The sequence below is a fragment of the Cyprinus carpio genome, chromosome B2, assembly GCF_018340385.1.
Source record: "Cyprinus carpio isolate SPL01 chromosome B2, ASM1834038v1, whole genome shotgun sequence".
Classification (NCBI taxonomy): Eukaryota; Metazoa; Chordata; class Actinopteri; order Cypriniformes; family Cyprinidae; genus Cyprinus; species Cyprinus carpio.
In genome coordinates, this window is record NC_056598.1 from 17,175,611 (window position 1) to 17,202,457 (window position 26,847).

Sequence of the window (26,847 nt, forward strand, 5' to 3'; positions counted from 1 at the left end):
GCTCAACTGTTTTCAAAAGTGATAATGAGAAATGTTTCTTGAGCACCAAATCAGCATACTTTAATAATATTGATTTCTGAAGGATCATGTGACACTGGGGACCGGAGTGATGGCTGCTTAAAATTCAGCTTTGCCATCACAGGAATAAATTACATTTTAAAAAGTAATTTTAAAGGTGCCAGCATAAGTGATACCTGTTTAAAAACTCAGTGGATGTTTTTTAGTAGATAATTAGAAAAGTAAATAAATTAATAATTTTGCCCAGGGCAATTCTTTCTAAACGACTCTCTTGCTATTTCAATATACATACAAATTGCAGTCTATATGATTCCATTGTTATGCAATTAAAAAGTCAATGCTCTCTTTAGTCAGTGCCATTATATCTCCTGTCAGTGTCTGCATCCCCCTGCTCTTTAGAAATGACAGTGTACAATATAACATATACAGTAATTCCAAGTAAGTTTATGAAAGATGAATGCTCTATATTGATTACATTGTGCATATAATGTAGGTTAAGATGTGGACCCGCCATTAAGAGCTGAACTCTTCACAAATTATAATACAAAATAATTTAATATTAATTATATAGAATAAAAAAAATTATTATTCTATTTTTCAAATGATTATTTATTTGACTTTTGTCATTCAGTGTTCACAATCAGACGTATGGGATTTCATGCGCTTTTTTACTACAAAGATCAGCTGTGGTTGGATCACGTGCAGCCGGATGTTCCTTGTGATGATCTTAAAATATGTGACATCATCAAAGGAGGTACATATTAGACTGTTTTACTACATTAAAACAATGGTTCAGCTGTGTATTAATGCATCTCACCGAGACCACATTCATGTTTTAGAAACTCTTCATGATACAGTTCCAATTTATGTCAGAAAATATTACTCAGGTGAGCGATCAACAGTAATGACTTGTCTTTTCAAATAGAAATGACGTCTATGATCCTATAGCAAATCTGACACATAAAAATGTAAAAAAAAATCTATTTTAACCAGTCATAAGGGTCAATTTCTCGAAATTGAGATTTATACATCTGAAAACATCTGAAAGCTGAATAAATAAGCTTCGTTAGGATAGGACAATATTTGGCCAAGATACAACTATTTGAAAATTAAAAGTTGTCCAAATGAAGTTCTTAGCAATGCATATTGCTAATCAAAAATTACGTTTTGATTATATTTGGTATGTAAAATAAAACCTAATGACAAATAAACTCATTATTTGTCAAGGTGAGAAGTATGTGTGATGCCATACTTGCTCATGAAAACCGGCATTGGTGTGAAAAGCATGAAATTTCATTTAGTCATTTCAGTGAACTACTTTGTCTAAAATATTTACAGAAATTTTATGTCATTCAGTATGTTTGAAACATGTAAATAACATGTAAATAAAATAATTTACTGTACCCTCTTCATTACTGCTAGTTTTGTGATTCCATCACATGACAACTTCCTTTTTTTCAAAAGTTCCCTGTTCACAAAACCACTGGCACTTCCCCCCCCCAAAAAAACATGCAGCGGGTTTCAAACCAATAGTGTTTAACAACAATGCAGTGCATTGTCAAAATTAAGAACTGTTTTAGAGAACGGTTAGTTTGAAACTTGTACATAACTATTCAGAGACAGAGAGTGTGTGTTTGCCATTGGTGTTGTTCAAGAAGGATAACAGATATGGTGCTTTTGTGCCCTTCAGCTTGTTTCAGTATTTTTGCATTGTTTTGCATGTTGTCTGTGACTGCAGAGAGAACATTATTATGCTCCTCAGAAAGTATTGATATTTGGTACACTTTTGATGGTAAGTGGAATATCAAATACTTCTTATAAACACACTTCATACACACACATATATGTCTGGGGTCAGTAACATGATCCTTTAGAAATCATTTTAATATGCTGGATTTGATTTTTAAAAAAATTGTGGAAACTGATAATTTTTTTTGGGATCCTTTAATGAATAGAAAGTTCAAACGAACAGCGCTTATTAGGAATAAAAATATTTTGTAACTGTATACTGTAAATGCCTTTACTCTCACTTTTGATCAATTTAATGTGTCCTTTCTGAATGAAAGTATTAACTTATTTCAATCCTACTGACCTCAAAATTTTGAACAGTATAGTGTAAATACAGAAACTATTACTGGAAACCTAGATATTAGTAATCTACAAAATATGATACATGATAACATAAAAACAAATTTATTTCATTCTGAACAGCTATTACTCTCTCTTTAATCAGGCCCACTGTATTATCTGTCAATGGATGGCTCCCCCTGCAAACTAGGAGTGAATTTGTACTCTGTAACTTATAGAGTAATCCCAAGTAAGTTTGTGAAAAATTATATGTTGGTTATTTAATATAGTCTTATTAATGGAACAGTCTCTGTTTAATTGAACCATTTTAATTAAATTTATATAGCCTAACTACCTAATGTGGCATTTGCCTTGTTTTTCAGTGTTCACAATCACTCGTATTGGATATCATGGTATTGTTTACTACAAAGGTCAGCTGTGGTTGGATCATGTGCAGCCAGATATTCCTTGTGAAGACATCAAATTCTGTTACATCATGAAAGGAGGTACTACGTCTTGTAAAGTTGTTTACTGCATTAATGAGGTGATGCAGCTGGAATACCAATGAGGTTGTGTCCTTGTTTCAGAAACACTTCATGAGACTTTTCCGTTTTATGTGAAAAAGTTTTTCGGCCCTGAGGTGAGTAATCAACATAGTGCTTTATCCACTCCACTTTAAATTAATTGAATCCTTCCGAAATTACATGTATTAAAATATACAGTGTACTATAAATAATAATACATAATAAAGATAAGATTAAAAGCTATAATCTTATAGTAAAACAGATTTTGCTATTTTACTTTACAGGGAGAGTATCAGGTTTACCTGACCTTAAACATTGTTGATGACCTTGAAAACAAACTGGCAATACAATTCAACATCACTATAAATGTGAAAAATGATGGCAATAAGAAAAACAAATTCTTTCCACATCTGGGAGGGCTATAGTACAAGCTTTATTTATTTTCAAGTCAGATTATTTATTCTGTATTTTCGGTTCAGCTTTCTGACCAGATCAAGTGATCATCATTCTAGCAAATCCATCTCAAATGACTGATATTCACACTGTTTGTTTGTATAGTATTTCGGTACCAGGTAGTATATTTAAGAACATTTAGATTGCGCCAAATGATAAAGGCCGCCACTTCAGTCCACCCAGCAGCCTGTCAATTAGGAACTTGATTCTTCTTCCTGGATGCATGGTGCATTATCAGCTGCTGAGTATTGTCATTCATTCAGAACCGCCTCCTGTTTGAAGTTGGGACAGACTGAAATAGTTAAAGGAGGTTAAAATAACAGCCTTATCAACAGTGTCTGTCATTAGCCCGGGAGTAGCTCTCACTCATTTCTTGAAAATGTGTTTTGTGAGACATTACCTGACACTTGATCACAGAAACATGAGTAACCACATAAAGTATAACTGCAAATAGTAATAATTTGCAAATATATAAAAACAACCATGCCAATACAGTACTTTTAAAAATGTTATATACATATTATTTTAGCAAAAATACAGTAAAAACAGTAATATTGGGAAACTCTATTACAATTCAAAAACAGATTAAATATGAGTGTTTATGTAATATAACTTAAAATGTAGTTCATTTCTTTTAACAAAATTCATTGTATTTCTGAGTGCTGATTTGGATTCAGTATTTTTAAAGACATGGAAAGTTGAAAAAAAAGCATTTATTTGAAATGGAAATTCTCTGTAATGTTATAAAAGTCTACTGTCACTTTTGTTTTATTTAATTTCTTAAAAAATATATTTCTAAACTGTTTTAGATAGATAGATAGATAGATAGATAGATAGATAGATAGATAGATAGATAGATAGATAGATAGATAGATAGATTTCCTTTGTATTCATGAATTACATCCCTCTGTGCATTTCTTGTATGACAGAAAAACAGGTGAATCTCTGATGAGCACTACATAGCAGACACATGCTGTATTTGGCGGAGTGATATATACAGTATGTGTGGTGGAAAGACAGGGCTCACTACAGCTCTTGTCAAGAGGGTTGGGTGTGAGGTGGCATATTCACAGTGGGAGTGTGGGTGTTGCAGGCCTGACAAGAGAGAGCAGGTGTCTCAGGACGGGCTGACCTCGCAGCTTTGACCCTGGGGGCCTATCAATCTAGATCTAATGGCAGGGAGGGGGAAAGGAGGGGTAAGATTACAGGGTTAATTAGGGAACCTCCCTATCAAAAAAACTGAGGTAAAATTTTTTTCATTTTAAATGCATTAATGGACTTGATAAGACTAAATTAATTACTTAACAAATTAATTACTTAATAATGTAACATTTTTTGCAAAAAAAAAAAAAAGTGTTGAGGCATATATGAACAAAAGAATTTGATTCTAGTTAGAAGACCACTGTACTTGATTGTTGATTTTTTTTTTAAATATTAAAGGGGTGGTCCAGTGTTTTTTTCTAGGCTTGATAGTGTTTATGGGGTGCAGTCTAACATGTGTTAATGCTTTGTTTAAAAAAAAAAAAAAAGCATTATTTTTCACATAATTTACCTTTATTCCACAACGCTCTGTCCCTTCTCTGAGAAACCGGCCGATCATTTCTTTATTTTGTGAAGCCCCTCCCTCAGAAACAGGCAATGGACTCGCTTATCAGTTTGAGCCCGATTGAGAAGCAGAGGATATTATTGAAGAGGATCATGCAGAACATGTGCAAGCATGGCTTTTAATGGTAGTCCTATGTTTTTTGTTTGTTGTTGTCTCATACTTTTAGATACACTGTTCTTTGTAAATGCTACTGCTTATGTTAGCTTTTTATATGGGTTTATCCTGATTAAAGCTTTAATACAGAACGGCAACTGCATGCGCATCCATGTTTAACGCTTCTCATAGCTATGTGAAAATAAGTGTATAGTTGTAACAGTTCATTGCTGGAGCTGAGCTGAATGAGAGAGAGATAGAGAGAGAGAGAGAGATGCAGAGCAGGGGGTGTGAGGAGCAGCATTAAGAACCGCTGCTTTAGAGCATTGATTTTGAATCCATTAGAATCATTAGAAAACAGAATCACAATTCATATGTGAACAGATTTTTTGTGCACCTTTAGTTTTCTCTTCCTCTTCTTTAAAGCAGCAGCATGGCCTCGCCCCCTTTGCTGCCTTTTCCCGAGGGCGGGGTTTATCTGGGTTTGTGACGTCACAAACTCAGGAAGTACCTCGTTGTAGTCCCTACCAGCCGTTTTTGTAGGCATTAAACTGCCAGAATTTTAAAAGACGATATCTCCGTTTGCATTGAACTTTCAGCTTCGTAACTTTGCAGATATTGTTTATGCTCAAACAGCAACATTACACACTAACTAACGTTAAAAAAGTGAAATCGCAATGAACCACCCATTTAAAAATAAAAACAATTCAGATCCACTATGTTCACAATGGCTCTTTACCACAAACCTTTTCTTTAGAAGAAGTGATGACCTGTGAAATATGAGCCGGTGTATGTAGTTTGAGATGGTTGAGTTTTCTCACTGTCTCCCATTCACATGCCACAAATTCTGTGTAACCGATACTGTTTGACCTTGGCAATTCCCACGAAAATATTTTTCAAACTATACAGGATCTAAGTTGGTCTCAACCAATCGGGGCGAAAGATATTTTTCAGAAATTATGCAAACAATGACCCAACGCACCGAAGTTGGAGGAAATTCCATCAGTGCTGACTAAGCGATGTAGAGGTGACATAAAGTAAGCTACCTCGGAGTGATCTTCCCTACCGTTTGTGCGTCAGCAGAGGGTTACTGAGGTAAAATGTCACGTGAGAGTAGACGCTTAATGGCTGCGGCTGTATAGAAACTTGTGTGTTATGTCTGTTGGTTGAGCCTCTATTTCAGGCTCTTTCTATATTAACTGTAGTCCACCATGGGGTCCATGTTCACATACTAAAAGAGAACAACAAAGCAGCTGGTGGGTGACCTTCCACTCTCTCCATTGAGCTCAGAGGAGGAGAGAGACGACATAGGCTGGCACAACTCTCATGGTGCTCAAATACGACCCTCTCCCAGCCAACAGCAGCTGCTTTGCACTATTTTGGTCTTAGGATCACTGCAGCAATCCTCCAGACAAGGAACAATTTTCACACTTAAGGGGGAAGGACTGCTCTAAAATAAAACATACCTGTCAACCCTCTACAGACACCTTGGCAATTGAATCACCATTGGCAAGTAAATTTTTTAGTTTACTCGCCAGATAGGCCTATATAAATATGTATATTATATATGTTATATTTCATATTTATTTTACAAAATATATGTTTGTAAAATGGCACAGCTTTTTACATATCTTTTAAATATCTAAAAGTACACTCTTAACATCAGTCAGTCAAGCATTATAATATGATATTATGATAATCAAGTATAATTTAATGATAGAACTTTAGTAATTTGAATTAAAACTTGGTAACCATATATAAGTAAAGTGACGGCGAGTTGTGCGCCTTCACACTGAAGTTTACGGCACGCGAAATACAGGTGCGCTGCGCATCCATAGAGATGAACTGACAAATAGCACAGATCGCTTCTCGCTTGACGGAGAGAGAAACTCTGAAGCACTCAGTCAAAGTGTTCTGTGAGATAAAATATATGTGTGTTTAACTTATACTTAGCCTCCAATTCACACACTGGCGAGTAAAATATGAGAATTTATTATCCAGTGGCTAATATTAGACATTTCACTGTCGCCCAGAGTGAAGATTTAGCCACAGTAGAGGGTAAGCCTAGTGAGACGGCATGCAAGTAAAGGAAGCCCCCTGTCTGATCTCCTCTGTGTCTAATAATTTTCTGCATTAATGTGTGTAATCATTTCAAAACTCTTCTTTGTCTAATAATAGGTTATTAGACATGATTTAGACTGGGTGTTGGTCAGTGAAATGGGAAAAAACAATGCCAGGACATGCTTCAAGACTTTGAAAAGTTACCTTTTTAATTATAATTTATATCAATAATTTCCAAAAAATAATATATATCTATATATACGTTTCAGTATCATTAAGGTGTGTGGGACAGTTCATATCAAAACTTTCAGCAACATTTTTCCATTTGTTCAACCTTTAAAATGAAAACAATACATTCAAACCAATTTTAAAACGTTAAGATATTACAATGACAGATTCAAGCTTTTTAAATGTCATATTTAACCCTTTCGTGCTGTTGCAGGTCTTCATTACCCGTTTTTTGCTTTATCTTAGATTTAATGCGACTTTTTATGTTGAATTCGCAATTTATGATTCTTCAATTGTGAATTTTTGTATGGTCAATTTGAAGAGCTATGCTAGATCTTAAATCATAACAGCACAAAATAGTTAAATTGAATGCTGTTTTACAATAAAACATCTTAAATACTAGCTGTTTATTTTAGAAAAATACAGAAATTGTAACTTTTCTTGGTATAGAGATGAACTTTTTTGTAACTTTTCTTGGTAATGGAAACAAAATGACAAAAAAAAAATCTTTACTGGTTAAACAAATGCCAAATTTTAAGGGGGGATTTTAATTACATCTAATATGTATCAGGTCAGGATGGAATATAAACAGAAATAGAAAACAAAACAGAAAAAAACAGCCATTTACATAGCCAATGAGTGTAAATCAAAGATGTTTACCCTGCCACAAAAATAAAAAATAAAAAGAAATATTTCTTTAAAAGATATTATTTCTTTAAAAATAACTGTTCTATATCTGAAGATTACTCTCTCTTGTCAAATGACAAGCCATCATCCATTCTGATGCTCTTCTCTTCCCTCCTCCTTCCCTCTCACATACTCTCGCAGTCTGACAAAACCTCTGTAAAAACAGTCACCCTGTTACTGCTGAAATTCATGCTTCACACAACACATCCATAGCCGGCAAATACACACGCAGGATGTCTGAATCAATCAGCAAAAGATGCAGTGCTATAATTTTAGTCAAGGCCATTTAGTGTCCAACTGTTGACTAAATATATTCTGACTTTGTATATAAAATAGATCTATTTATATGTATACATTTGTCATTTAAATACTGGTGCGAATGCACCATGTGCACAATAATTGCAACCACATTCTCATGCACCACCAGACCAAAATAATGGAGAATAACAGCAGATTTCCACAAAAATTTCCTAATTAAGACAGCATTTCAAAAATAACATTTTCTGAGGTAAACTATAACACCATGACAAATTCTTTAAAGGCATCTCTACATTCGCATTTATAACCAGTGGGTCGACCTGAATGTATTCAACACAATTAAACAGGCATAATATTGAGGCAGGTACCGCTCTGCACGTCAAGTTAATGGATAGTGTGAGGGGTTGGGGGCTGGGGGGGTATTAAAGGTGCAAAATGTCACAATTAGTCATTTCTCAAAAAATAAAAGCCATGCGTTTAACCCTAGTACAATGTCAAACATACTGGCTATCTTTCAAAAGAAAACACACACACAATTTTACAATAATACCTTTATATATATATATATATATATATATATATATATATATATATATATATATTAATCAAACCACGCACTATTTTCTAAAAAAGATAAAATAAATAAAAGGCAATCTAAAAATAAATAAATTAATTGATTAGAATTTTTTTTTTCTCCATAGGTTCAAACTGTAACGTGCTGTTATTTTCAGGTTTGAGTTTACATTGGATATTTTCATCATCCTTAGCTACAGGTGCAGAAATAAAGAACACAACAGAGAGGAGGACAAACAAAAAAAAAGTCAAGACAAAATCGTTAAACCAGTACCATGCACAGGCATGTCACAGATGAATCTCCTAAAACAGGAGCAAGAGATGTTAGACAAGGCTGTAGAGATGGGTAATGGAATAAGACTGGCAAGTGACCCTTTCAAAATGTGCATGATGTTTCGAACCAAGCGGAAAGCGGACACTGGTACACAATCCTGCTGCCCAAACACACTGGCAACCCACTGCACATCTCTCCTTTAAAACGTCAGGTGGTAAAATAGTAAGGCAGCTGTTCGCTTCCGTCAACTGAAAGTGCATCTCCGAACATATCCAGTTAAGTCCCCCCATTCCACCCCTCCCCTTAGCAGCAGGGTGGACATGCACTTGACTGGGTATGGCTTGGATCAGCAGATTCTTTTTCTTTCCCAACGACTGCTTGCTTCAGTTTTCAGAGCCCAAGCGAGTCACAAATCATCGCCAGAGGAACTGGGTTGGCTCAGGCCGAATGGTCCGGGTTTCGTCTTTCTCCCATGATTTGCTCTAATTCCAGTCATCCAGTCCTTTGCCTGTGTCTGTGTCTGACTGGTGCCATTTTGTTTTAAAGGCCATTGATGCAAGTGCAGAGAATTAGGGGCCTATGCCGCTAGTTTTCATGAGCTCACTGAAGGGTCGAAACAGTTAGAGGGTAAGTAATTATGTTGAATAACATTCAGGCATAGCTGCAATTACATGGCAAGAGTAAGGTAGACTACATTAGTTGGTGACTGACATGGGGCAAAGATCAGGGCCTATGGCAATCGGCAAAATCCTCCATCTGAGTGCGAGAGTCTTACCTGAGTTTAATGTGCCGTCAAGTGAGGAAATGGACAAAAATAATTGCCAGTCCAATATTTATCAGCATCACTAGTATGACCAATATTGAGTTGGGACCCTGAAGAACCAGCGAAAGAGACAAAGCTGGAGGTTAGCAATTGAATGGCACCTGCTCTTATATAGCAAATGAAAATACTAGGCATGCAGCAATATTCAAATTTGAATTTTAATACCGAAAAGCTGATTACTATTTTCAAGTAATGGGCAATATTTAATTTATATGTTTAAATAAAAAATAAAAAATATACATTTTAAATAAGATACTTAAAACCATTTATATACTGTAAGCATGCATGATACAGTAAATTAATACCATACTGTTTATTTTCCATTATTAGAAATGCTCAAATTTATTAGTATCAGTCAATATTGGATATTTAAGTGTGCAGGATCATTTCAATTATTTCCGTTAAAGGTGCACTAAGCAATTTTTAAAAAACGTTTTTGACCACAGTGTCGGACCGAGTCCCAAAACACAATTGTGGCCAATCAGAAGTAAGGGGCATGTCTTGTAATGATGGAGAGAAAAGAGCACTCAATTTGAGTGCACAGACGGATATTAGCAGATCAACTACAGATAGAGAGAATTGGAAGATAAAAAAGAGGAAAATATTGGAGAAACAAAACATTAAAAAGAAGAGTTACGATCAGGCAAGAGGTAGGACCCAAATAAATATCAGAGCAGCTTTCCAGCGGTGGAGAGAACTCAAGGAGCGGGAAGGCCTAGAATTTGACGCCCAGGTTATGTTGTTTGTGAGTAACGTTGATTTTGCTTTGTTTCACACAACTTATCTGTGTTGGCTTTTGTTTGAATATGCTTGTGTGTCATCTTCGCTTGTTTCCGCGATTCGTCGTTATGCCAGGGTTGTGTGTGGGACGGAGATTTAAAAATAGGGGCATTGTTTTGGTGCTTTCAAATATCAATATCATTTGGCAAAAATCGCTTAGTGCACAATATGTTAATATTTAAAAACACTTATAATTTTAAACACTGTTAAACAAATATATACTTTAGAAATTTCATACTTAACATTACATTATCTTATATATATTACTTAACATAATGTTGTGATGCCTAAATTCATGTGTAGCACTTAAAATGATAGATTTTATTTTTAATTGAATTGAATTTTAAATAAATAATATAAAATTGTAATATTAAGAGAATATAGATGATTATGCATCTGTGAAAAAATGCATTTTTAATATATTGTGAAAAAAAACCTGGTCATATTACATAATATACTGATAGTGCTAAGCACAGCCAAAAATAGTAACTTTACTGATAAATGTCATGCATGTTGATGTTGCAGCTACTTACTGACTCCTCCTCAACAATGTCAGTAGTAATTCCATGCTGGCTTTCTTAGTTTCTGCTAGGCTCTTTGGCTTCAATGATTCCTGTTTCTTCAGTTTGGGTTCGGGTTTGCTCTCTTTGGCCATTACTGGTTTGGGGGTCGGTGCGCGGTACTGCTTTACAGCTGGGGGCATCCTGGTGTGAGCAGTTGCATGGTGTTCTTCATCCTCTGGATCATCAGGTAGCATCATCACCTCCGCCTTCACAAAGTATCCGTGATACTGGGAGTGCAGCTCACCATTCCCAGGGCTGGAGGCATTGGCGACCGGCGCCGGCGGCTTGGAGGGTTTGGCTACGGGTACTACTTCCTGTTTTACTTCCTGTTTGTCTGATATCCTGGAAGAAGCCTTGGTGACACCTGCTGCCAGGCTTTCTGCAGCAGGGGGCTTGTTTTCTTTGATGGCTTTTGGGGCACTTCTGTTAAAGAAGGGCTTTTTCTTGCTGAGAGGTGGGGAGGGAGGTGGCGTGGGCCCGGGGCTTTGGGAAGGGGTCTGGGTTGGGGTCGTGCCTTTGCGATAAAAGTGCGGACTTCCTGAAGGTGATTTCTCTTTCTTTTCTTCTGGTACTTCTTTAATCTCGATGGGCTCACTGGAAAACCTTTGCTTGATATAGTCAGGACCTAAAGGGTATAAAAAAGATAAGTCAGAATTTGTTTACTTTTTTTAAAATAAAGATTCATATTTTTAAATATTTTTACATTTTTATTACATTTTAGACTCTCTGATTCTTAAAAATAAAATCAAAAGTAAAAAGATCAATTGATTACTGCCAAACAACAATGCTTAATACCCAGAAACAAAACATCTTAAGAGTGCTGCTTGTGAATATCAAGCTCAGAATAAACTGCCAGCACAACAGATGCAATTTCACGTTTTCACAGTCTCAGTCTCTTAGTGTTTCTGCAGGGACGGACATTAAGAACTTTGCCACTTGCTTTATGATTGAAGTCTGAGCTTCCAGTCATTCTCCAGATTCTCCAGACCATGGATATGGCCAGAGTGGCCTCACAGCTGACACAGATGGGCTTTCTAGAACTTGCACTGGACTGTGCCCAGGCCTAGACTACAAATAAATCACACTGTTTATCAGCCTTTTTAAAAAGTTAAAGTGTGGAACAGCTCATCTTCAGAGCCGTGACACCAAGCACTCTCAAACAAAACTGTGAGTACATTTCAGAAAAAAAACTTTCAGTCCACATTGCTCCCTTGAGTAAGTTGTGTTGACTCTTTTTTTTTGAAGCAGAAAAAGGTATTTCGCTATTTCTAGGAGGACAAATGAGAATTTATGAGCCTGGTGATTTTTATAAAGTCTGTAGGATTGAGGATCTTTGACCTTGTATATTATAATGTGGCTTTTATATATACAAGTAGCAGCAGCCTAATTCTTCTCCCTCATGTGACGTCATGTCTCTCCTAATCTTTCTCTCTGAGTCTGATTGCTTAGGTCCGCCTCTGTGCACCTGTGTCTCATGGCATGAGTGATGATCAACTATATTAAGGACGCCTTTCTTAATTTCGGTTCATTCATTTTTGTTGCCTTTATATTTTGGAGTTGTTCCATGGTTTTGGTTTGTTTCTCATCTTGCATTAGTTCTTTTAGGAATGTTTTTTGTGTTACGTGTTTCCTTTGTGTTATGTTTAGTTTTGTTATCTAAATAAATGTTGTTGCATGACATCATGGATTCATGTGTCCTTCTTTATGTTGTGTTCCAGCTTCTAGCTAATTTAATTTAATGTAACAGATGAAATAAATAAACTTAATGTAAATCTATCTGCAGAGATAATACTTCAATTCTGAATAATTCCCAACTCCGCATGTAACAGATTAATTCTTAACAAATAAAATAACAAAGTGATATGCTACTCAAGCTGGTAGCCCTGTTAATAGAAAACATTTTATTTTGTTTAGAAAAGTGCATGTATTTCATAACTTAAAGATATAGGAAAAATAGTTATAATTCACAGACAGCTACCATAGCTGAAGGGATTCAGCAATCCACCCAGCAGCTTTAATCCCACTGTCAAATCCGGCTAGTGCACACTTAACTGACAATTGAGCTAATGTAACAGACAATTATTTATATATTATTTATTTATATTAATTATTTAGGAAGCAACAGGGATTCTGAGTATGACACAGTAATCCACAATATGTAAAATATATTTAGCTTCATAAGCAAGACGTCACTGGCCAGCAATGCAGACCTGCGATTGAGTTGGGGGTGGGGATTTAAGGATTCCACTTGGAGCATTAAGGAATTATCCCGAAACCATTTGGTAATGTATGGACAAATGCAAAAGGCATTTTTGGCTTTTACACGGCTTTATATGAGCAGAAAGAGGTTGAAGAAACTGTGGCCTCACTGAATTGAGGTTAATGTGATATTACAAATCATATATATATATATATATATATATACCATACAGTATAACATTCATCACCAACTTGTTTCATTTTGGTAATGCTAACGTATCAATTGTTTAGAATAAAAATTACAGTCTACAACACACATTTATAATTCTTGAGCCTGATGTTTTTTTAATAATTTGCAGGAATTAAAATCGGTTGGAGCTTGGCTCAGAGAAGCAGTAATCTATGCAAATGATATTCCTCCCCTTCACAACTCATTTGCAGCTGCATCTGCTCTCTTTGCCTTTGCTTGACAGGGAGGCAAAAAAGAGACACTTGACCCAGACACAAAGACAAGGACACAAAGGGAGTAATTAGGGAGGGGCGAAAGGGCGTAGAAAACGTGTGCATGTGTGTGCATGAGAGAAAGCGGATGTGCACGTGGGTGGTGGGATACCTGGTTGATAGAAGTTGGGGGACAGTTCTCTGGCCACTGCTCTGGCGATATCAGAGTCCTGGCTGGCAGACAGGGCCGCCTGGTCAGCTGCCTCTGCTTTGGCCCTGGCGTGTGCGGTTCTAGGTAAAGCAAAGAGACAGAGCTGGAGTCAGACAGCTTGGATGATAAGATATGTGAGGAGGGCACATCACTTTAACACTGCTCCTGGCACTATCAGTCACCGCCACTGCAGTGGCTGCAGGTCTACTGTGCCACTAACAACAAGCACACAAAGATGCATTCATTAACAGAAGCTAAGGAACAAATGCTGTGCTGTACTATGCTGTCTACTGTTTTCATTTTCCTATTCACAAAAAGCTAATAGTGCTAAAAACAGAGCAAAATGTTGGCATTTATCAGTTGTCCTCTGTCAATATTCAAACATCTAGAGCTCAGTGACATGGGTGATATAAAATAGATAAAACAAAAATATTTGATATACACTACCATTTCAAAGTCTGAGGTTTGTAATATATTAAAAAAAAAAAGAAATGATTGCCTTTATGCTGCAAGGATGCATTCAGTTGACCAAAAGTGTCAGTAAAGACAATGTGAAATGCTCCAAAATATTTCTTTCTCACATAAATGATGTTTTAGCGTTTATTAACTATTAAACTATTATTACTTTTTGATGATTGAACTTACTAATCAGGAACAATAAATAAATAAAATGGTTTCTTTCCACAAAAAATATCAAACAGCACAACTGTTTTGAACATTTGTTAATTGTAATAATAATGTTTTTAGGCAAGAGATGTTTCTTGAGGAATAAATCAGCATATTATAGTAATGGCTGCTGAAAATTCATCTTTGGCATCACAAAAATTAATTACATTTTAAAATGTAATCAATTTGTAAAAAATATTTCACAATATTACTGTTTTTACTATATTTTAGATCAAATAAATTCAGGCTTAGAAGAAACTTACTAACCCCAAACAGTAGTGTATCTTATTTTTTTTCCCCCATATATATAAGATTTATGCCAACTTCAAACCCACTGCAAATATATAAATATTAAATACATAAAAATATAAATATTTAATATACTCCATATTTAACCCATAAACTTTTAAATATAATTTAGTATTTTGTATCAGCCCAAAAAGGCTTTAAATAACCCATTGGATTAACACTTGTTAAGAGGATCTTCACATGAGTGAGTGAGGAAAGAGTACAGATGTATGTTACAGTATAAGGTATATAGGGCCTTCAGTATATTTATATACAGATATGCAATGCCATGAGCACTGGAAGGCCATCCAAACCTAATTTTAGCTTGTTTTACATTTAGCATTTAATACATTCTGAACAATTTTGTAGAGTTACTCACTCCTATCAGTAAAACTAGACTGTTCTTCTTTTAGGCAGTGGCCTACTTAAAATTCCCATCACATATGCAGAGTAAAATATGAAAATCAGTGCTTTCTCCTCATTCAATATGTGTTAAACATTTAACCAATATTTTTTTTTTTCCTCTTTGCACCAGACTATGCAGTCTGAATGAAGACATAAGTGTCAGCTGGCTGTCATGAAACATTCCAGACAAAGTATCTTTTAAAGTCCATCCACATTACAACGGTTATGCTAAGCTTGCTTTTAAGGGATCATAGTCTTTACCTGTGGGAAAGAGCTCTGTATTCATCACATTCTAAGGAGAGCTATGCGAATAAATTAAATTGAATTTAAAACTCTGGTTGAATGACTTAAACTAGCTAGCCTTCTCTTTTCCTTCTAAAAAACAAACCTCAAGTAATAAGATCTGCACTGTATATATATATATATATATATATATATATATATATATATATATATATATATATATATATATATATATATATACTTAGTACAGTATAATTGTGATATATAGCAACGGTCCTCTGCTTAGAATTGCAATAACGTTGATAAATGAAACCTTAAATAGGAGGAAGATATACTGTAAGCTTGATCTAGAGCATCATGTCATGGTGTGGTAGCACTAACACAAATATACTGAGTGTCTGGTGTTCATATAGAGCAAAACTAGCTCTGTGATAACAGGATTAATGATTTATTATGGTTCAGACCAAACCAGCCCAGCAGAGATCAGCTCCTGAGGAGATCCATCCACTTCAGGGGTTCTCAACCCTGGTCCTGGAGGGCCACTGTCCTGCAGAGTTTTGCTCCAACCTTGATCAAACTCACCTGCCTATAGCTTATAATAATCATGAGCAGCTTAATTAGCTTGTTCAGGTGTGTTTGATTAGGGTCGGAGCTAAAATTTGCAGGACAGTGGCTCTCGAGGACCAGGGTTGAGAAAGCCTGATCTAGTTCACTGGGCCTCTGGATTTCTGTAGCCAATGAAACGTTACAACTGGGTCTCAAGAGTTAGCTTTAACAACTTTGCTTTTACAGTTATGATACTGTTCAAAGGTTTAGGGTCAGTAAGATATTTTAAAAGAAATGAATTAATTTTATTTAGCAGGGACGCATTCGAGTGATCAAAACTGACAGTAAAGACTTATACTGCTGCTTCTGCTGCAAAAAAGTGGCAGTTTTGCCATTACGGTAATTTGCTCAGACTCAAATGGTAAAAGTGAGCTATCATTTCCATTTTCAATATATGAAATACTACTTAACTTATATTTTTCTTCCAGAATTTTTGTAACCTTTTCTCATTTAGGGCCATGAACATGTCTAAATAAGTTGTGTTCCAAATTTGAAGTTGATATTAAAAAATTGAGGCTCCTATGCAAGTTTGTTTAGGTGTTGTACCAAAACTAGCCAATGGGTGCCATTCAAACTCCATTGTTTTTTTTAATGCAATTTTTCTGTCACAAATGTATACATTTTTCTCTCATTATCACTTCTATCACCAAATATGGAATCTTGAGACTCAGTACTTTCCAGTGATATGTATTTTGTGAAGATTATAAAAAGTTTTGACTCTGAAAGACGGTAATACATTTTGTAAAATGACACCCCCCACTAAGGGGGAGGAGCCCACTTAAAGATTTTAAAGTAACATTTCCATGGTAACGCAATATCCATTTTCAAAATGCTTTCAAGTGATATATAATTTATGATGATTACTAAAACATGTTATAAGAAAAAATGAAATTAAAAAGAATTTTTGTGCCAAAGGTCAGAACTCCCTTATGATGTAGTATATGTTTTGAGGTGCACTCATAAATTAATCTATTACTGTTCCTTCATAATTTGTAACAAAAACAGTGATCAAATAACTTTTTAGGAGTCTTAGACCTTTCCAACGATATATAGTTTGTCATGATTAGATTAGGATTTAACTGTAATATAGTAGTATAGAATATAGTAATATAGAAGTAAACTCTACCAGCGGGACAGTAACAGTTAAGTGGTTAAAAAATGTGGTTAAACACATTTTTAAAAATCATACTTTTTAATATAAATTTTTTGCACTGTGTAACAAATACTGATATTAAAATCTTTCTGTTCATACCTGATTCCTTCTTGTTTTTAATAATGTGATATTTAGGAAATTGCATTGAAGGCAATTAGGGTCAATTTGACCCGCTCCATCAAAATCATACCCAGAAATCGAACATAATACAAGGGTTAAAATCAACTACAAGCATGGCTCCTCTAAACACACAAGGCATAATATTAACACAATATTAAGAGAGCATCTACATACTATCTGTCAGCGTTTGTCCCTAGGCGTTAATGGACCTAATGTAATATTCTTTGGAGTCTGAGCCAAAGAACATCTCCTAGGCGACAGATGGAGCACTTGCAGAAATTCTGAGGGTTTTAATTTGGCAGTGTCTCCTCACATTCGCCCACTCTATCACACACAAGAGCTCAGATAAAGATGTGAAGAGGAGCACATCCTCCCTGCTTGAGCACACAGGAACTTGTCTTGATTCTGATCTGTCCAGTTGGCCTGTACAAATGTATATTTCTGTATGTATTCTTACGCTGCTAGTTTATATAATGTTTTTTAGTGATATGTCGGACTACACTGATAACTATATAAACGTTCTAAGGCTGAAAATCATTAAAAATATTAAAGCATGATTAATCTCTCCTTTTTCCTTTTTTAAGTTAAAATTTCAGATTTCTCAACATGTCTTTCAGCAATTACTGAGAAATGCTTGCTGTGCTGTGGACTTTTGGGTGTGTTTCCCAAAAGCACTGTTAGCCAACTATGGACTATGGTTCCACTGAACTCTAATGATAACTACGGAATTCATTGTGATGGTAGTTGCTTATGGGAAATGCACCCCTGATCAGCTCAAAATACTCTAATTATTTTTAAGAAACCACAGAACAGAATGATATTGAATAAATGTGTTAACATTACTAAACTGCGTTCAACATAAATTACTGTTCAAAAGTTTGGGGGTAAGTAAGTCTTCTTTTGAATTTTCTACTCATCAAAGAATCCTGAAAAAAAGAATCCTGGTTTCCTCAAAAATATTAATCAGCACAACTGTTTTTAAAATTGATGATAATAATAAATGTTTCTTGAGTACTAAATCAGCGTATTAGAATGATTTCTAAAGGATCATGTGACTGAAGACTGGTGTAATGACTGCTGAAAATTCAGTTTTGGCATCACAGGAATATAATCCCATTTTCAAAAATATATAAATAAACATAAATATAATAATTCACTGTATTACTCTTTTTACTGTATTTGTCATAAAACAAATGCAGCCTTGGTGAGAAAATATTTAAAAAATTCTTATTGATCCCAAACTTTTGACTGGTGGTGTATTTAATTAATTGAATAAATTAATGTTAAAACATTGATTGAAAGCCCTAAAACACATAGGAATAATGCAGTAAATAGATGAACCCAAAATATATAATTTGGGGACTAATAAGTCAAATAAAAGTAAGTATGCCTATGGAAAGATGATAGCATCAAAGTATTGTGCAATCAACAAATCACTACATAACGCAGCGTATAAAGTAGATTACCATAGAAGAAACAATCCTCTACATAAACTGTTGTTGAGGACAAACAGAAGATTAAGAAAGATGGTTAATCTGTTCAGGTAATCCCATCCATTAAAGCCTTGACCAGATAAGCAGGACACATAAATCTCACAAATGAATTATGAAATCAACTTTTTACAAAAAATGAAACATGGTAACCATTGGTTTCCACCAAATTATCATAGTTTCTACAGTCTCCTCAAGAAAGTATTAAATAAAATGACAAAGAAATTCTTTTATAGAGATCCCTTTTATAATCTACAGTAATTGTAGCAACTCTAATATTTTGGAAGGAATTATGATTGCCATGGTAAAAAGAAAATCAGTGCTGACAGAATATATACGGGCACACATACATGCAGCTCTAAACCTGAGTGCTCTAACAGATGATAACAGGACACAGACTGGCTACTGTATCAGTGACGGCTCCAAGACTATATTCTTGTCAGCGATTGAGAAGCCAACTCCTGCCTTGCCTTATTTAGTCAGGCTCAGTGCTGGCACACAGTGCACACATGTGTGAGAGACCACAGGCCTGAGAACCCCCCCCCCCCCCTCTCTATCTCACTCTTTTTTCAAGACTCCTTCAAGGCAATCCAACGCCTTCTCAGACTCTCCACACATTCCCTGAACCCTCCCAGTGCTTATCACTTCTCTGCGTAACAATCTTCAAAGGCACTGAGAGATATTTAATTCATCCAGCAGCTCTGGGACATATTACTATTTCATTAGCTACATGGACTGTGCAAGCTCATTACAGCAGCTTTCATTAAAATTCATGCTCTTTCAGCTATCAGAAAGAAGCACATGGTAATGAATGAACAAGACAAGGACACGGTTTTTGTGCTAACAGAAAGAAGTAAATAACTGCATTAATAGAGCAAAGCAAAATGCTTCCTACTAAAAAGCCCTAAATACAAAAACCGTCACATGAAAAACACAAAAGAATCACTAAATAAACAGTTCAACCAAAAAAAAATAGTACTATGTCATTATTTACATTTGAGTTTTTTAGACTTTCTTTCTTTCATAGAACACAAAAAGACGCATAACAGTGTAAGGAGGTGTCTCCTGAAATTACACTGAATTAGGACTGGAATTTTAAGATTTAAAAATAATGTAAAAATGGTTCAGATGAAGCTTTAAAATAGCTTTGTTTGATGAACAGACCACAATTTAGGCCATTATTCACTGATAATCATCAGTGGGTTGTTAACCACTAAGATCAGATCAATGATTAAGTGATCTGAAATCGAGAACAAGATCAGTCCGATTCATTATCATCCAGATCTGCTTTCTGAACTGAACGAACTGATTAATTAAAAAGTTGATTCATTCTCAAATCTGATATCACTACTAAATTTAGGAAAGCTTGGGTGAACATAAAGATTTTCAGCATGCAAGTCATATAAACCATTTTTCTGAGTTTTTTGAGCAAGCCTCAATCCTCATTCACTCATATTGAAAATAGATGGCGGGATATTCTTTATTAATGTACACATTCAAAATGTTGTGTTCCACTGAAGTTTGGGACAACATGAGGATGAGTAAATGATGATAAAAAGTTTAATTTTAGGGTGAACTGTCCCTTTAAGCATAATATTGTCATCCTAACTACTCTCTAATGCAAGTTGATGAGAGGAAAAAAGGTCAAAAATGAACATCTAAATGTGTGTCTTAAATTGAAGGAAAATTAATACTAAACAAGTGAGAAACGTCTCCTACACCAGCACTAGCACTAGCATATAAGCTCACATGTCCTTACATGAATCAGCGGCACCACTCAGCTCACACATTATTGAGTCCCTGTTTAACACACTGTTTTACTGAATTACAAGAGTTAAGAAAATAAGTTTTAGTGGTTTTCAGGAGTGGGAAAACGTGTTGTTGTGTTTAGAAAACAATATCAGGCATTTCCTCCACCATTCCATGTGTGACTTAATCGATAATTATGTGTTATGTATAACACATATAAAAAGAACTGACAGTAATTCAATCCCAGAGGAATGAAACGGCTTTGCCTTTGAAAACGCATTAGCCGTTTGATTTACACATACCACCAAAGTTACATAAGTATCTCCTCTGAGCAAATTACATCTATGCTTAACTTCTCTTAGGAACGTATAGGCCTTTTAATTGTCATAATGGCCAGCAATACATAAAAATACCATGCCGTTTCTCCACTAAAAATGTTTAAATGATTATAAACATTACGACTGGGCACCCTGATTCCTCTGTGACTTCATTCAGCACATCCTGTTGGCCCTGCATTGATTACGTGATCAGTATGAGAGCTATGGCCGGGGGGCATGTGATGGCACTCATGCAAACAGACTTTTCAACGGGGCTCTTCTGCACAATAGCTGTTTGCCTGGTCACCTCCCTGCTGCGTTTCACGCATTCACATGAGGGCGAATGAGCAGCCTTCAACTCCTCTATAGCTTGGGATACAACATGCAGATGCTAGGTTGGTTAAAGGAATGTGAGCAATACTGTTGGTTAGATGAAGAAACTTGTAAGATAGAGAAAGAAAGAGAGTGAGATAAAATGTTGTTGTAATTATGCCCTTAAGATGCAATTGATTATGTGGTGTAGGATTGATCTAGAGGAAGTATTAACCTTGAGGTGGCAATTTCTACTTTTGTTCGGGCAATGGCAGACGCTCTTATGGCTCCTTCAACGGCACGGTCCACTTTCTGCTTCGTCTTGGTGTTCTTGAGGGGAATAAGCTGCTTCTTGATGCCACGCACCAAAACGTTATTTTTGTACTTTCCCTCTTCTTTCATCCCATCAGGGAATATCGTGCACCCGTAGCCGTGGCGTTTGTTGTTTATCCACTCGCCTTCGTATTTCATCCCATTGGAGCGCTCGCTGACACCGAAACCATTCCGCTTGTCATTCTTCCACTCGCCCATGTACGACTCGGTGGTTGTGGCATCAACGTTGTCCTCAGTCGGCATGTACTCATCAGCCACTTCTCCGTCGCCAAAACTAATGGTGGAGTTTGCGTCACTAGAGCTGATGCGGCTCATGGTGGCGTCGCTTCGTGCCGAACTGCGTTTGCTGGATATAGAAGAGCGGGAGTCTGACTTCCTCAGTTGCTTGAGGCTCCCGAACAGCGAACCCCGTCTGAAAAGGCCCTTTTTTTTGCCAGAGCCCACTTCGCTGTCGCTGTGGAAGTTCAGGACGAAGCCGCCGCGGGTGCCAGCAGGGCTGTCAGACAGGTGGTCGTGTAGAACGGAGCCGTTACTTTGCTCGCTGCGGAGGGAGGCCAGTGAGGTGCGCAGCGGGGAGCGGATGACAGTGGCCATGCCGTAAGGCACGCTCTGACGTACGCCATAGCCGTGTCGCATGCCGCCCATCCACTGGCCCTGGTACGTACCTGGCAAAGGGATTAGAGAGACTTTAGTCTAGATATTGCATAACACATAATACAGGGATTACAAACAAAAGAAAACACCAGAGGAACTGACATGTCTGGGCACTTTGCAATGTTTCGAATTTTTTTATTGAAGCATCACAATGTTTTCAAGCTAATTAGATTAAATGATGAATTCATTCAAATGATTATAACAAATAGAGTATTAAAAAAGGTATTAATAAATAAATTAATTTATTTATATTTTTTGCATTCCGTGAATACCGAAAACAGTATCATTAATCAAAGACCTTCTTAAAAATTACCCTTATATCTTTTATTCTCTGAATTCAAGAATAAAGACAGTTTGCTGGATGGAAGAATCCACTTAGTGATAAATCACTTCAAGGATAAGTTACCATCAGCAACCATGATTATAATCTTTCAAAACAGAATACTGTTCGAATGCTTTGGGTTGGTAGGATTTGACTTTGAATGATTTTTGAAAGTTTTTGAAAGAATTCTCTCATGCTTATCAAGGCTGCAATTTGAAATAGAAATCTTTTGTAACATTGTAAATGTCTTTACTGTCACTTTTATTAATTTCTTTCAAAATTAATAAATAATTAAAGAACTGACCCCAAACCTTTGAACAGTTTTGTCCTCACTATTCGATACCAATACAAGGCAATATAAAGTAGATATAGCCCTAGTGCCAACTTGGTCCCCATCTAGGTGAAAAGTTTTTTAATCTCACTTTCAGCAAATATCCAAAGTGCTAAAATGCATAAATAAAATAACATGCAGACTGTAACTAAATAAATTATTGTCAGGCTAAGTAATATACAGATGTAATCCAATCCACATTATGACGCTGAAGTGCAGAAGTGAACAGCTCTCCCTCCTATATCTCATATGCCAGCCTGTCAGACCTAACAGCTTCAACAGCAGAGCCAGCACTATTTTAAAACATGGAAGTAATCTGAGCCGTTGTGAAGTTTCTGACTCCAGCCAACCATAACTCTTATTTATTTACCTATTTATCCACTCATTCCTTATGATTCTGCATACTGTATACCATTGCCTCTACAGCAGTAATGCTGATAAACTAATATTCCAATTATAGGTAAAGAGGCAGAATGGAAGTGACTTATGATAAAGAGTGCAAAAAAGCCTCTGTCTCAGCAGTCCAGCTGAGCTATAACACTATTTTCAGGATTCTTTGCAGAAGATGAAAGCGAGTTATGAGTGAGCAGTAATGTCTCATAAATTTAACAGGAGGCCCAACTCTCTGATGCCACCACATTTCAAGAGAACTTCATGTTCCTTGCCAAATATTAATTTACCTTGGATTTAAATTTCTTCTTAAAAGACTTAATAATATATTACTATGCAATCTAAAATTATTTGAATAGTAATGCTGTTTAATCACTTAATCATGTAATTTAATTACATTTAATAAAAGATATATACTGGAGGCAACACAAGGCAATACATTTACACTTTGCCACAAATTAGTACTAAAATTATGCTTTTGGTGTCTCATAATTCATATGGCTCCTATGTTGATTACTTGATATAATTATTTTTATTTATTTTAATGCACCTTGTGGCCTTCTATTTTACCACGATACAAAAGTATGTTTAAGTACGTTTGTATATTAATATTATATTAATAAATTATGTATAAAGTATGCTTATAAACTGTAAAATATATAGGCACCAAAATGTCACTTTTAATATTTTTAACACAGTCACTGTATTTTAAAGTGATAGTTCACTCAAAAATGAAAATCTTGTCATCACTCACCCTCGGGTTGTTCCAAACCTTTGAGTTTCTTTGTTCTGTTGAACACAAAAGAAGATATTTTGAAGAAGGTTGATGGTAGCCATTGACTTGCATAGCATGGAAAAAATATTATGTAAGTCAATGGCTACCATCAAATAAATGTCTGCATTACACACATTTTCGAAAGATTTTTCAAAATATCTTGTGTTCAGCAGGAGAAAGACATTTATACAGGTTTGGTTTGACATGGGTGAGTAAATAATGACATGATTTCTCCCCATTTTACAATTTAACTTCCATCGAATGAAGTGACAGCACAGAATTTTCACATATAGCACAAATGCTGCTTGCAGAAGAAATAAGCTGAGACCAGAACTTGTCTGCTAGAAGAGCTTTGATTTGACATGTTGCAGATGTAACTATTATTAGCCCTGACCTCTGTGAGCAACTTCTGCTGACCAGTCCAGTTATATGCCATACATCAACTCAACTGCATGGACAAACTTCTTCATAAATCTTCAGACCATGATTTAGGGGCAAAATCTAGGTACTAGAAATAACCCAGGCGCTTGTTTGATCTTTCACAATATGACAGGAAAAAAAATATCCTTATTATATTCTACATAAGAGGCCTTAGTTTTATAATGATATATTACAAAACAGAGACCCGATTTCACTCGGCAGCAGCATCACAAACACGCAAGACTTTAAAGAACATTAAATAGGTCAAGTGATGTTTCGCTGAACTCACCCCCATCTCCGTACGTCTCGACCCCATATCCATCTTGCAGTCCATTACTCCATGTGCCTTCATACCTGGCAGGTGTATTGAGACTCTGGCGAACTCCATACCGACCCTTAAATCCGTGACTCCACTCCCCGCGGTACAGCCACCTCCCCTTGGACTCCACGCCGAGCCCGTGCCGTTTCCCCTGCGCCCAGTAGCCCTTGTATGTATTTCCACTGGGCCAGGTGTACAGCCCGACTACCTCAAACCCGTTGGACCAGGACCCGGAGTATTCGCCCTGGCCCTTGGGGCCGGTGCAGATGCCGTGTCCGTGGGCTTTTCCGTCCTCCCATCCACCGCAGAAAGTGCCGCCATCGTCGAAGTCGAACCGTCCGCCCGTCATTCAGATGAAGGGTTGAAATGAAAGTGTTTGCGTCTCTATGGCTGCTCGTATGTCGGATGCTCAACAACTACAATAATAAAAAGGGGGGGTGGGGGTGAATTTCAGACCGCGGGCGCAGTGCTGTGATGCGGTGGTGTCTGCTGGAGATCGCTGAGGGCGCGCATTGGTGCGAGTGTTGGCGGTGAGTGAGAGGGAGGATCGCGCACAGGCGCCGGAGCCGCAGGCGCTGTCACTGTCGCCGTTCCTGGCTTTTTTATGATCCTCTCCCCCCTGTTCGCTTCACAGGGAGGGAGAGAGAGAGAGGAGACAGGAGCCCAAAGCCGGGCTTGAGACACCCAGCTGATGACGTCAGTACTACAAGCCCGCCCTCGCCCAGTACCACATTTACATCGTTTTTAAGTTTTATGTGGGAGAACGATGCAAGTTTTTTATATACGTTATATTATAAATATATATAAATATATATTTGATCATTAGAAATAGACAGATTTGGATTCGCATGACAATATTTTCTAAATATCCTATTTTTAAACATTTTCTAAACATCTACATTAATTCCCTTTACAAAGCCTATTATGCAATCTATTTGCCTATTTGTTTTATTACTTTATATAGGCAGTGAACACTAGTATTTTCACCAGCTAAAAAATTGTTTTAAGTCTGTTATTTATATATTTTGCTGTAGTACGTCAGTAGGAAATATCCGTTCGATTCATTTTGCTTTTTTTTTTATTAATTGTGTTAGTTTTTTGTTTGCACAAGGAGTCTGACAACAGCCAGTGCTCCACACAGAGATCTGGGCCCGTATTCACAAAACATTTTTATTTTATCTTTAAGATTTGTGTTATATTGAATTGAAGTAAGTTTTTTTATATGAGTTTTTTCTTTTAACCTATTCTATTAGCTGTTGTGTTGAGTGATGATTTTAATTTTTAGAAACAGAGAGAAGTCTTAAACTAAGAGTAAAGGCGGTGTTGACCTCGATGCTATAGAAGATGTCAGCATGCTAACTATGCACACAGTGATTGGCTGATAGTCTCTGTCAGAGATTTATTCATGGAATTATTGTAGAGCACAATATTATGTTGCCATATTCAAATAAAGATTTTAAAATGCAGGATAGGGCTACAGGTAGGCCTATACGTGTCACTACTTAAACAAGTATATGTTCAGATTATTGTCAGCCTCTTACATGGATGGATAGATAGATAGATAGATAGATAGATAGATAATAAAGATTTTAAAATGAGAACAGACAGACACAGATAGATAGATAGATAGATAGATAGATAGATAGATAGACAGATAGATAGATAGATAGATAGATAGATAGATAGATAGATAGATAGATAGATAGAAAGAAACATTGTAAACAGAGCAGTTAAACATATCCTAGTAGCTTGTAGCAAAGCTCTGATAACACATTGTTGACAGCTATGTTGAGCAAATTTCATAATAAATTTTGTTGTGACAAAATGGGCTGCCAAAGGACCTTGAGATTTATGGATCTGGCATAGATTTTTATTGTTTCTAAATTCTCCCTCCAACAGTCAGACCAGTTTAGTTCACAATTAAGTCTATAATTACGCAGCTTACCTTGGCTGTAACTTGTGCCACATCATTGTAACTAGTAAAGAAAACAGTGGTAATGTTGTCACAACAAAATAGCCGACCACTCTCATGATCTGATGCACCACGTTTGTCCCGGCTGGATTTATTACAGCTTTAGTGGTGGTAATGATTGGC

At 36.2% G+C, this 26,847-nt stretch overlaps 1 protein-coding gene across 2 annotated transcripts; it reads right to left on the reverse strand.

Moving 5' to 3' along the window:
* Nucleotides 1-7,005: 7,005 nt before the first annotated feature.
* LOC109077635 (junctophilin-1-like) lies at nucleotides 7,006-25,408 on the reverse strand. 2 transcript variants are annotated; one of them, XM_042718392.1, is made up of 6 exons: nucleotides 24,723-25,408; nucleotides 21,444-22,206; nucleotides 13,821-13,939; nucleotides 10,979-11,633; nucleotides 9,618-9,715; nucleotides 7,006-7,891 (listed from the first exon to the last, which is right to left on the reverse strand). In XM_042718392.1, the coding sequence occupies exons 1-5, from the start codon at nucleotides 25,099-25,101 to the stop codon at nucleotides 9,688-9,690; spliced, it is 1,944 nt and encodes a 647-aa protein (XP_042574326.1). In that variant the 5' UTR covers nucleotides 25,102-25,408; the 3' UTR covers nucleotides 7,006-7,891; nucleotides 9,618-9,687. The 2 variants fall into 2 exon arrangements, with proteins under 2 accessions (XP_042574326.1, XP_042574325.1); XM_042718391.1 differs by having other exon boundaries at nucleotides 7,006-9,445.
* Nucleotides 25,409-26,847: the final 1,439 nt, after the last annotated feature.